The sequence below is a fragment of the Leucoraja erinacea genome, chromosome 24 (assembly GCF_028641065.1).
Source record: "Leucoraja erinacea ecotype New England chromosome 24, Leri_hhj_1, whole genome shotgun sequence".
Taxonomy (NCBI): domain Eukaryota; kingdom Metazoa; phylum Chordata; class Chondrichthyes; order Rajiformes; family Rajidae; genus Leucoraja; species Leucoraja erinaceus.
In genome coordinates this window covers 5,608,237-5,622,077 of record NC_073400.1, presented here as the reverse complement: position 1 = coordinate 5,622,077, position 13,841 = coordinate 5,608,237, and the positions used below count along the sequence as shown (strand labels likewise).

Genomic DNA, 13,841 nt, shown 5'->3' with positions numbered 1-13,841 from the left:
GAGGTAGTTGAAACAGGGACTATCCCAACATTTAAGAAACAGTTAAGACAGGTACATGGATAGGACACATTTGGAGGGATGTGACCAAACGCGGGCAGGTGGGACGAGTGGAGCTGGGACATGTTGGCCAGTGTGGGCAAGTTGGGGTGAAGGGCCTGTTTCCATACTGTATCACTCTGACTATATTTCATTAATTCTGAACTGTAATTTGAACGAAAGACAACTTTAAATAGCTATTTAAACCAACCTTATTGATTGGATCATTACAGCCAGGTCCAAGCCAGGTCTCAAATCACCATGGAGATAGAAATATATCCATGTCCTTTTTGAACTCCCATTGTACTTACTTGTACATCTTTGTACAAAACCCTTGTGAATTGATGCATTAACCTGGCATGTACATCAAAGAGGCTGAACTTCAGGAATATTGGATCATGTGTCGAGACTTAATGATGTAAAGTAAAGATTTGTCTGAGATACTAGAAATCTATTACAGTGGAGAGGTACCCTGAACCAACATCTCAAAACGGGGGAAGAGAAACTGTTGAAAGCAGCGGCAGACAAGCGGGCGCGCAGAGAGGAGCGCAGCAACTTCAACAAACCAGAGACCACACACAAATGTGACCTTTGCCACAGAGAATGTCACTCCCACATTGGTCTCTTCAGCCACAAACGACGCTGCTCCAGCCAAGGTTTGGAGCAAGCAGCCAACAACTAGGATGCATCACCCATGGTCAGACTGAGGCGGGCCTACGATTACAACCTAAAGAAGTGCAACCTATAATAATGCACTGTAAATATTCACAACAGGCCAGATTTTGCCGTAAGTGGAAATCGAATGATTCCCACATTTCACAGGCTTTTATTTTCCCATGTGCTTCCTATCAGGATTTGTGTGGAAACGTGCTCTCTGCAGGATTTCCAAATTCATTTTTGGGATCCAAGTGAACAAACAAATGTGTGTCCCAGACCAATTAGAATAATAATTATTGAAAAACATTTTACCAGGATGTGCTAATTATGCGATTAGTTCAGTCAAATCGGAGGATACAAAGGCACCATGGCCACTCCTCTCCTTTCCCATCAGACAAAGAGTATAGAAGTGTGAAAACGCACACCTCCAGATTCAGGGACAGTTTCTTCCCAGCTTTTATCAGTCAACGTAATCATCCTACCTCAACCAGAGAGCAGTGCTGAACGACTATCTTTGATGACCGTCAGGTAATCCTTGATCAGACTTTGCTGGCTTTACCTTGCACTAAACGTTATTCCCTTATCATGCATCTATACACTGTAAATGGCTTGACTGGAATCGTGTATTGTCTTTCTGCTGACTGGACAGCACACAGCAAAAACTTTTCACTGTACCTTGGTACACATGACAATTAACTAAACTGACTGAAAAAAAAAGATCCTGCAAGAGAACGTGTATGGCTAATGTGAATGAGCACATGGTATAGTGTGTGAAAAATGAGTCTCTTTGGTTGAAATAAATTATTTCTTGAATGGTGGGACACTTATAAATGTCCCACAGGATGATCTTGGTAATTTGGTTCACAGAATGTTAATTTGCAAGAAATTAGGAAGACAAATGGAACAAATGTTTGTGGTGACCTCCTCCATTAGAGCTTTTCCATTGCCCAACCAGGTTCAGGCTTTAGGCCGGGCCGGCGGTCAAAGTTTTATACTGTAAAAGTGAGCTCCCCTCCAGGGGAATGGTAAGTCGGTTGCTGAAATTGTTCTTCCCCGGGTAGGGGATTTAGACACCATGCGCCTTCAGACTTTGATCTCCCATCTAATGTGGAAGGATTTCTCTCCGACAGTCGATTGTGAGCTGAAGTTCATCGCAGACACGGTGGAGGCGATCAAAAAAAGTGGCTGACGAAACGGTTTTCCCCCTCATGCTTCAAAGTAAATGTAGTAAAACCATGTGGTTTCAATGAGACACATGAGATTCTGAGAGGAATTGTTTCCTCCAGCTGAAGAATTCAAAACTAGAACATAGAACAGTACAGCACAAGAACAGGCCCTTCAGCCCACAATGTCTGTGCCAAACAGGACGCCAAATTAAACTAATCCCATCTGCCTGCTCATGATCCATTACCTGCATAATCAATGCACGTATTAAAAAGCCTCTCAAACTCCACCATTGTTGCCGCTTGCACCATCATTCCCAGCAGCAGGTTCCAGATACCCAACATCCACCGCATAAAGAAACTTGCCCCGCAAAAAATAGAGGGGGAATAGATGTTTTTTAAATCTGCCATTTAACAGTGAGATGAGAACACCATCTCCACAAAGGTTTGTAAATCTGTGGAATTCTCTATTTCCAGCAGAATGGATTTTAGCTGTTGAGTATTTTCAAGACTGAGAGATTAGATTTTGACCTTTCCATAAATTGCCGGGTGCACCATTTGGGAATAAAAATGGATGAGGCAGGATTATTAAATGATGGGTAAGTTTGACAGTCAGTAAGGCATTCTCTTGATCCAGTTTCTCCTGTTCGCACTCACCTATGACCTCAGTACATCCCTCCTGTGCAGGGAGGATGCTGATCTTAGTGCCTGTCCGCTGAATGAATTGGAGGAGGTTTGCCTGGCGGAGCTCTTTGGTCAGATCTTCCAGTTCACAGTGTTTCCTCTGCATGAGGGAAAAATAAGTTGTTAGTTTAGTTTCGTGATACAGCGAGGAAACAGGCTCTTTGGCTCATCGAGTCCACACCGACCAGCAATCGCCGCGCTCACTAGGGACAATTTTACATTTATGCCAAGCCAATTAACCTACAAACCTATACATCTTTGGAGTGTGGGAGCAAACCAAAGATCTCGGAGAAAACCCAAGCAGGTCACGCAGAACATACAAACTCCGTACAGACAGCACCCGTGTTCAGGAACGAACCCGGGTCTCTAACACTGTAAGACTGTAGCTAGCACTGGGCCACTGTGCCAGAATGAATAGGGTGAGCAAAGTCTCTCATCACCAGAATGGTAGCAGGACTCAGTGTTTTTAACACCAAGATTACAGATAATTTTGTAAAATTTGAGACCACGTAAGGCCCTGTTATGACTAGCACAAAGACAACACGCCCGACATCTTGTAAGTAAGCTTTAATCTGAACAACCCACGGAAACTTCTCGAAGGCCACCTGACCTCAATCACGAGGCACAGGCATTTATATTAAAGGGCACTGGCATTTATATTACATATACATCACATCTCCCCCTTTACTTTAATTACAATTCTCCCCCTTCCCTTAAATTACCTAACATCTCCTCCTTCAATGTTGGTCAAAACTAATAACTTGAACCTTTAATCAATTTAATGTGGATAAAGTACCCCAAATAACACAATGCTCTTCATACTACAAAACTATAAAATAATTGCCCAACAATTTTACATAACAAGTCAAGTTGGGGGTTTTGACAATCGCCCACTTCTCGTGCAAGTCGTATTTCCAACTCGTTCTGTGTGTATTTCTGTTGTGTGCGATTGTGGCTTGGCTCGCTTTGAGCCGATTCCCCCACCACAGAACCTTGTGATGCGGGCTGTGATAGTTCTCTCGAATCTGGGAGACTAGCTCCTTCTGGGAGAGGGGTTCCTTCTTGTGGGAGAATGTTCGCACTTGTCTGCTGCGTGTTGCCAGGGCATGGCTCAGCTGCTTTGTGCGTAGGTCTATGTCCTTCCTGTTTCTCCAGAACTCAGTACCGCTCGGTGTAGAGATGACGTAGCTCCGAGGGGACAGGTTTTCTCTTGCAATAAGGCCACGTTGCCACTTGGTTGGTTTGGCATGAAACATGGTGTTGGTGCTCCAGGCGTGGCAGCGGCTCGGCGTTGCCTTCTCATTGAAGTATGCTGCACAACTGTCCCCATTCACGCATTGACTCAATCACAGCATCAGTCACGGTGTCAATGTAGAAGACATCAACATCGTCGTTCACTGCCTCAGGCAGCGGTGAAGTGTTCATCTGGAACTCAACGTCGCGGACGTCACGGCTCCAGTCCCCGGCCTTTTGTCTGATTAGTCGGTCATATTGTCGGGGACGAGGGCGGCTGTTGGGCGCTCTATTTACCGGGCAGTCGGGGGATCTGGAAAGATGTCCAATCTCTCCGCATGTATAACATCTCATGTACTGAGCAGGGCAGTAGTTGCCTTTATGCCTGCGGGTGCATGAGCGGCAGACGGTATCCTTACCAGAATCACTGATTTCTGTCTGTGGTTGTCTGGGTCGCGAATCCCTGCCTCGGCCCCATGGGCGACTGGCACTGTCCCATTTCACGTAATCAACAGTCTCTTCGGTGTCGATGGCGGTTGGGGCAATCTGCTTCATCTGTTCGGCTGCTGCTTCAGTTATCAGACACATGTCACTGCATTTTTCCAGTGTTAAATCATTGCATTGTAGTAGTTTTTCCCGGAGTGGCTGGCTGGTGATGCCGCAGACAATTCTTTCTCGCAGCAATGAGTCATGGATAATGCCAAACTCGAAATCTTTGGCTAAAGACTTCACTGCAGTCAGGTGGCTGGAGAAGGTCTCCCCTCGCCTCTGATTACGTGTATTTAAAGATATATCTTGAGGCAGTTAAGTTCTTTTTTGGTTCACAGTATGTCTGAAACTTATTCTTCAGCGGTTGTATTTTGTCATTTTCTTCCTGGGCAAACTCAAAGGTCTCATAAATCTCCTGAGCTGCCGGCCCGGCAACGTGGAAGAATGTTGCACAGCGAATTTTATCTGGTTTATTTGTTAGTTCTGTTGCCGCCTTGTAGAGCTGGAATGCCCTTATCCAGTCCTTATAATTCTTGGCCAAATTTCCTTGCATGGAGAGTGGCCCCGGAGGCTTGAGTCCTGCCATTCTTTTCTTTAGTTTGTATCCCACTTCTGACACCATGTAAAGTTTGAGACCACGTAAGGCCCTGTTGTGACTAGCACAAAGACAACACGTCCGACATCTTGTAAGTAAGCTTTAATCTGAACAACCCACGGAAACCTCTCGAAGGTCACCTGACCTCAATCACGAGGCACAGGCATTTATATTAGGGGCACTGGCATTTATATTACATATACATCACAATTTACTTCCTTACATTTTACAAATGGAAAGAGTATTTTGGTTGAATTGTACCCAATGTTATAAGATCTGTTAGAGCAGATGTGGGGAAATTATTTTGTTTGTTGGGAAAGTAAATGAAAGGAAGTCTTGTGTGGCTCTCACACAATCTTGTAGCCTTCACAAACTTTTGTTCTGCTAAAGTATGAACATTACTGTAACAGAAACAAAACAGCCCGTTTTATACAGCAAACTCACACTAACAATGACCTGAAACTGACTGAGGTATAAATATTGCTCATGATATTGAGAGAATTCCCTTCACCACTTTGAAATATATAGGATGTATGTTCTATTAATTCTAAATCAGCACACAGGATTTCATTCTAAACCTTTATCTTCTTCCCCCTTCCCCTTCCTTTTCCCTCCCCCTCTTCCCCACCCCTTTCCACCTCCATTCCCTCTATCCCCTCTCCCTTTTCCCTTCCTCCTTCGCCCATCCCTTACCCCCCCCCCCCCCCCCCCCCCCCCCCCCCAATTTCCCCCCCACTGTCCCCCACAAAAATCTGCTCCTCCAGTAGCGTAGAACTTCCTCAGTTTCAAACCAATTTTGCTCATGCTATCATGGCGAGCTTGTATTCACAGGGTTCTGCAAAGACATGAGAGTGCATCCACTGAGCTCCACCTGGCTCATTTCTTAAATCAGGAACAAGCGAATAAAGTTGTATTAGAGGCAGGCCACTCAGAATGAAAATTGCACTGCACTTCTTCACATAAAGATTAGTGAAAATGTAGGACTCCCTCCACAGAGCTATGAATATCAAGGCTACTTGGAGCTTAGAAACTGAATAAGATTGAAGAAGCCACGACATTTTGAACAAAGAATTTGAATGTGGTTGTTGGTTGGTAAATCAGCCCGGGAGGCTCCATATCCTGGTTTTGTTTCTACATTACAGAACTGAAAGGACAATACTTGATTCTTTCCAATCTAGTTTTCCATTGGAATCTTCTTATGGAGAACATTCCTGGTGATAGGGTAGTGAAGGCAGTCATGATTTACGAGGTCTATCCAAGATCAAAGGGAATGCCACAAATCGCTGGAGTAATTCAGTGGGTCAAGCAGCCTCTCTGGAGAACATAGATAGGTGAGGTCTCAGGAGGGGACCCTTCTTCAGTCTTCAGCAGCAGGAAGAAGGGCCCCGACCCCAAACATCACCTACCTATGTTCTCCAGAGATGCTGCTTGACCCGCTGAGTCACTCCAGCATACTGTGTCCTTCGTTGGTAAGACAGCATCTGCAAATACATTATTAATGGGAATGCAATTGCCCAAATTGCCAGGCTGCTTTACACCAGCTGATTTTCCTTTCCATGGAAATCAGGATATACATATCCCTAAATATGCACTTTTAATAAGTCTGGAGAGTTTGGTCTGGGGTTTGTCAGTTGCTGTGGGAGACTGGTGCACGGACATCCCATCATTCAGGCTTCATTCATGCATTAGCCAAATTAATTTTAATTCTCTGCAAGTAATCCCACCACAGCACATGCTACTCATTGAGATATCTGGATAGACTCATATGATGAAGTACTATAATAACTAGCACAGCAAATAATGACACCACTGAGTTTTTAAAGGTACTAATCTTGCTAAATATTGACCTGAGACACCACATAGCAGATTATTTTACTGAGGTGTAATTATTTAATTCAGGCTTAATGACATAATTCTCTATTGAGTTGTCATCTCAATGACCTTCAGCCTTCAAATAAACTACATCAATTTGCATGTGTGAAAAAAAATCAGAATCCAAATATATATGTTGTAAAATATTCCCCTGAGTTGCAGACAGCAGTATCTGGGAATTTAATCTTTAATTCCCAAGCAATCCAGAACAGTTCCGGTAAGCTAATGTCCTAGTGGTCCACAAACAAGTCAACAATTAACTGCCAAGGTTTCATACACCAGGAAGTTGTTTAGTGCCCTGAGGAATGATTGGAAACAACCTCTTGATAGATCACATTGTCAGCCTTTAACAAAATGTATCCCATATATAGTTACATTTAGAGATGCAGCGTGGAAATAGGCCTTTCGGCCCACCGAGTGCACCGACCAGTAATCCCTGAACAATAACACCTTCCTACACTCTAGGGCAACGTTGCTCAACCGGGGTTCCCCGGAACGCCAGGGGTCAGCGAGTGGTCGCTAGGGGTTCCGAGAAATAGTGATAAATAGGCTAATCATATGTAAATGCATTTTTGAGTCATTTTTGTGTTTAATTTCATGTTCACAATTTTATTATACACGTACGGCATATTTAACTACGCCTATTTAGCAATGTCTATACGCCGCCAGTTTGAAATGGTCATCAGTGGACAGGAGCCGTACGTGACGGATTTGTGTATCATCAAGTGACTCACTCGAGTACAGACACATGCACGGTCTCCATCAGTCCTGTCTGTGCTACCTGGTGTGCAGGTACAGTCCCTCAGTCACCCACGTTATTTAATAATTTTTACCCATCATTTAGGGATGTTATATTAATTTTTTAAATGTAAGTATGTTTATGTGTATTTTTGTTAGTATATCAAAAGTTTATGTATGTTTTTGTTAGTTTATGAAAAGTTTATGTTTTGCCTCAGTTTTGAACAAGCAGTTTGATTTCAGTTTTTTTGCATCGTCAATAAACTTGTGAAAAATGTACGTTATTTTTTGCTTAAACCAGTTATCAGAAAAATATATTATGTTTACCTTATGAACTTTAAGTTTATGAAAGAGAAAGAAAGAGATTAATAAAGATATAGAATAAGTTTTATGTAGGGGTTCTCTGAGAGATGAAAATTATTAAAATGGGTTCCACAAGGGTAAAAAGGTTGAGAAACGCTGCTCTAGGGACAATTTACAATCTTTTCCCAAAACTAATTAGCCTGTAAACCTGTACGTCTTTGGCAGGTGGGGGGAAACCGGAGCACCCGGAGAAAATCCACGCAGCTCACGGGGGAGAATGTACAAACTTCATACAGACAGCTCCCGTAGTCAGGATTGAATCCAGGTCTCTGGCACTGTAAGGCAGCAACTCTACTGCTGCGCCACCTTGCATTAAATCAAATTCAAATTCACATTTATTGTCACCAATTAAGATGCAGTGATATTTGAGTTACCATGCAGCCATACAATTAAAAGAGCACAACACAATTAAAAGAATTATAGAAACTAACATAAACATCCACCACAGTGATCACTGTGATGGAAGGCAATAAAATTCAGTCAGACTTCCTCAAGAGGATTTGAGTACATTTTGCTCCAATTATTTAGAGTCCTACTGCTACTGCACCTGGAATATTGTGTACAAATGTGTTATTGCTGCAATTTATACTTGGTAAATTTAATTCTATTGACGTTCATTAGAAGTGAATGTTGGGAGGTGAGTATCACCGTGTTTGCACCCAGTAAATGGTGAATTTTCCCCTCACTGTTAATGCGTTTAAGGAAGGAACTGCAGATGCTGGTTTAAACCGAAGATAGACACAAAATGCTGGAGTAAGTCAGCGGGTCAGGCAGCATCTCTGGAGAGAAGGAATGGGTCGAGACCCTTCTGCAGACTCAAGAGGATTTGAGTACATTTTGCTCCAATTATTTAGAGTCCTACTGCTACTGCACCTGGAATTTGTTTTCCATGTTTACAGAAAGGTATATTGCAAAAAAGGGAATGCAGCCAAGATTTACAAGGTTGATTCATAGGATGGTGGGTCTGTAATGTGAGATATTAAGCAGAAAGAGATAAAATTCTCTTGAGGTTAGAAGACTAACGTGTGATCTCATTAAAATGTACAATATTCTTGCAAGACTCGATGGAATAGATGTGAAATGGATCTTCCATCTGGTGAGGTGTCTGGTCTTAATATAAAAAGTCAGTCATTCAGGATAGAGAAAATAAAAATAAAGGGTCTCGACCCAAAACTTCACCCATTCGTTCTCTCCTGAGATGCTGCCTGTCCCGCTGAGTTCCTCCAATATTTTGTGTCTATCTACTATTAATGTGTTTAAGATGGATTTTTCTAACATTATAGCTCACACTGCCTCGCAATGTTTCACAAATCTGTATTGTTTCCAACTACCATGAGCTTTACAGATCTCTGAGAAGAGGTATTTACCTGAGAAGAGGCCTCATGTATATCCATTACCACAGCCTAGTATAGGAAGTTTCAAAAAGCACTCACTAGAATTTCTCTGCTGATCTCTTGCTTTTCTGTTCAGAAGCTTGTTAAAATTCACCTCTTTAACCAAATTGTTGTCCTCTCTCCTCTTTTGACTTGGTCAGGATTGTGTAAACATGTTGGTTGATCAAACAATCTGATGAAGGGTCTCGACCTGAAGCGTCACAAATTCCTTTTCTCCTGATATGCTGCCTGACCTGCTGAGTTACTCCATCATATTGTGTCTATCCTGGGTCAAACTTCTGTCTGATTATCCGTGTGTGAGGCACATAAGGGATGTATTTATAATTATGGATAATGGATATCCGGCAACAAAGAAGGATAAGCCAGCAGTAGTATACACTGTGATCTTATGTCATTTCATAACATTGAAACATTGAAAGAACATAAATGTCAGTTGTTGCTATTTATATGAACACAGTGAGGAAGCAGAGGGAAAGAAATAAGGTTACAGTCCATAGACCACAGTACAAATGCCCACCATAAGCTCTATGGGCGTTGGCCATCTCAGCCTTCCACTCAAACTCAGCCAGTTGTAACTGCTAAGGATGAGCTGGGTGGCTAGTGCATGACTTATTGCCCAAGTCAGCAATGGTACAATGGTACAGTAGGGGGTGACAGTGGCTTCAGAGTTACAGACTCGTACAACACGGAAATGGGTTCTCCAGCTCACTGAGTCTAGTTACTCAAAAATTCAACATTAGTCCATCTTATTTTCCCCACCTTCTCATTACTATTCATTTACACGCTCAGTGTGATATACAGTGGACAATTAGCCCACCAATCTGCACACCTTTGGGATGTGGGAGAAAAAGAGCAGCTGCAGGAAGCCAACATGGTTGCAGTGAGGATCTGCAAACCCTGGAGCAGTCTACCAGCTGTGCCACTATGCAGCCCAGTTCCATACCCTGCCGCTCAGGTTTATACCAGTGAGGGCTTGTTTATTGACCACAGCGCCACTCCTTTCAATGTGTGATCAATGATAAGCAAGAATTTGAGTTACTCTATTTTACTTTATTTTTATGCAAACAAAGATCTTCGGAGCAGACTGAGGTAGTGTATCAGGAAATGCCATTGTTGGGAGCCCTCTCGTCTTCAAGGAAGTCTTTGGTGGGTATGGGCTATGTTTGTCCATCTGTATTCATTCTGGGCTAGAAGGCATTGCATGGCAAATGTCGGCTGTTGATGAGTTTAGTTTAGTTAGGAGATACAGCACAGACATAGGCCCTTCGGCCCACTGAGTCCACACCGACCAGCAATCCCCGCACACTAACGCTATCCTACACACATTACGGACAATTTGCAATCGTACTATCCCAATGAACCAAAGTAACCTGTACGTCTTGAGTGTGGGAGGGCACCGGAGATCCCGGAAAAAACCCACACTGGTCACAGAGAGAAAGTACAAACTCCATACAGACAAGCACCCATAGTCAGGATTGAACCCGGGTCTTTGGCGCTGTAAGGCAGCAACTCTACCGCTGTACCACCACGCTGCCCAGTGGAGTTGTACCAGTGGAGCAGAGTATTTCAGAAGAAGAGTCTCGACCCAAAACGTCACTTGCTCCTTTTCTCGAGAGATGCTGCCTGGCCCGCTGAGTTACTCCAGCATTTTGTGTCTATATTCGGTGTAAACCAGCATCTGTACCTCCTTCCCATACAGGGTATTACAAATATCTGAATAGTAGAGTTTAGAGAAGCATTGATGGTAGAAGAGAAATGGACCAGAAAGTGCGTACGGCTTTATCTGAATTCAGAACAAAGCCTTGGCCTCAGTTGTTGCAGTGATTGTTCATCATGTTCATAATAATGGTCTGATTACATTATTATTTAACTAACTGTGAAAATGGCCCCAAATTACAGTAATCACAGCTGTGAATAGGGCCTTTAATGTAATGAGGACCTGAACACACCAGCTTAGACCTAATCAGCTGTCCTTTAATCTCCTTTGTAAATCATGCATTGAATCTGAAAGTTAACTTTCACCCATTACAATGTATAAATATATAATACTAAAGAATCTCATTTCGTGGGCTAATGACATGTCTGTTACTGGGCTCCATATAACATGGAAGAAACCTTTAATGTAACCCTTCATTTTGAAAGGCTTTGTATAATGAACAATCAGTGCCAACTCATTTATTCTGACATCAGGCAGCTGATTAATAACATTATTCCAGTCAGGTAAAGAGTACAGAGATTTACAGGACATTGTGTTCACTTCATCCCCTGACGGGGGAGGGGGAACCAAGATTTGGAACGGCTGGATGACTGACGGACTTGCTGGAAATGTTGCAAGTTTGTGAAACATAGGGAAAGCAGTGTGAGCTTGTTCATCACAGTTGTTTTTACTGAATTTGATGAATGTTTCGGCAATATCCTCCAAGAGTAGCTGACATCACAAAGCTCACAGCCATTGTGCCAATTTGAAGAACAGAAGCTGTCCTTAAGGGCTTGTCCCACTTGCCGACTTTTTCGGCGACTGCCGGCATAATTGACTGACGCATCAGGTCGCCGAAAAATTTGCGGTGTGATGCGGCAGTGACGACATACGACGCGCGATGTTTTTTCAAGTGTCGCAACATTTTTTTTCTCACCGCTGGATTTTGAAATGTTCAAAATCTTTTGGCGACACTGACATGATGCTGGCAGCCACCGAAAAAAATCACCAAGCGGGACAGGCCCTTAACGTTGGCAAATGCAACCAACTTGCGCAAGAGTAACCAACAACATGAGCTTAGTTTAGAGGTACGGCGTGGAAACAGGTTCCTCAGCCCACTTAATCCACTATGACCAACAATCCACACACACTAACACTGTCCTACACACATCAGGGACAATGTACATTTATACCAAGCTAATTAACCTACAAACCTATATGTCTTTGGAGTAAGGGAGGAAACCGCAGATCCAGGAGAAAACCCACGCAGGTTACAGGGAGACCATACAAACTTCATGTAGACAGCTCCAGTAGTCGGAATTGAACCCGGGTCTCTGGCGCTGAAAGGCAGCAACTGTACCACTGCACCACCGCGCCGCCCATAAGAATGGCCGGTTCATTTGGTTTTGGAGGAAGTTTGGCACGCAACAGGACTACAAGACTGTTCTCTCAGCTCCTCATCAACATTAGGTAGTCCAAAATTAACTTTCCCATCAACCTCAACAAAAAGGCAGGCAACTACACATATTTCAACTGGAATATGGCTCTCTGACTGTGCAAGTGTTATGGGGTTGTGGGGGTATGTGGTTGCATTCCAAGAAAATAGTCCATTTTGCCATTTTACTTTAACGTGAAGCTATATAATCTGCGCATGCATCAAGAACTGTTAGTTGAAAATATATATTTTGTATTTATTCATTTACTTTTTTTCTCACAAATCCCATAAGAGCAAATTTCATTTCATATCTTAATTTTTTGGTTACTGATTTGTGATTCTATAAGGGTAATTGTTTGTTACCCAAGCATCCATAACAAGGGGGGCATATACTTGTTGGACCAAATAACCTCCTCCAGTTTCTCATGTGAGAAATATGGGAACATTGTGAAGCAATCAATATACCGCACATGAAGATAAAACTGAACAGAGAGTGGGTGATGACAAAAGATGATCTTATAACATTATCATATCAGTGCTGAGTGCAGTCCGTGGACGCCTTCTGCGCCAGAATCAATTCTTACTATTTTTAGGATGTATTAAAGTAGACAATATGGGAATTTCTGATCAATAAGTGTGTGCTGCAAAATGAAGTCTCATTTTATGAGATTTTCAGGACAGCTTTGAATTTGCAAATGTTAAAAAAAACACGTAATGGACTGCATTAAATGACTTTTGGAGTTTGCTGAAGTGTCAGCTTTGATAGACACAAAATGCGGGAGTAACTCAGCGGGACAGGCAGCATCTCTGGAGAGAAGGAATTGGTTCAAACACGCTTCATTGATGTCATTCTCTGTGGTTCAGCACATTCATAGAAATGTGCCCTAATGCACTGAGGTCAGAGAGTCATAGGGCGATACAGTGTGGAAACAGGCCCTTCGGCCTAACTTGCCCACACTGGCCAACATGTCCTAGCTACACTAGTCCCACCTGCCTGTGTTTGCTCAATATTCCATGGCCAAACGTGGCCTGTCCATGTACCTGTCTAACTGTTTCTTAAATGTTGGGATAGTCCCAGCCTCAACTACCTCTGCTGGCAGCTTGTTCCATACACCCATCACCCTTTGTGTGAAAAAGTTACCCCTCAGATTCCTATTAAATATTTTCCCTTTCACCATAAACCTATGTCCTCGATCCTCCTTGTCTGGGCAAGAGACTCTGTGCATCTACCCGATTTATTCCTCTCATAATTTTATACACCTCTATAAGATCACCCCCTCATCCTCCTGTGCTCCAAGGAATAGTGACCCAGCCTATTCAACCTCTCCCTATAGCTCACACCCTCTAGTCCTGGCAACATCCTCGTAAATCTTCTACGAACCCTTTCAAGCTTGACAATATCTTTCCCATAACATGGTGCCCATAACTGAACACAATACTCTAAATACGGTCCCACCAATGTCTTATACAACTGCAACATGACCTC

At 43.0% G+C, this 13,841-nt stretch overlaps 1 protein-coding gene across 2 annotated transcripts in view; it reads right to left on the bottom strand.

Annotated features, from left to right (window-relative positions):
- The window catches only part of LOC129708592 (ras association domain-containing protein 8-like), a 52,613-nt gene that overhangs the window by 2,046 nt on the left and 36,726 nt on the right, over window positions 1-13,841 (bottom strand). For both annotated transcript variants that reach the window (XM_055654420.1, XM_055654421.1), the window contains one exon: window positions 2,514-2,640. In XM_055654420.1, coding sequence (XP_055510395.1) covers window positions 2,514-2,640 — 127 coding nt within the window. The remainder of the gene's footprint in view (window positions 1-2,513; window positions 2,641-13,841) is intronic.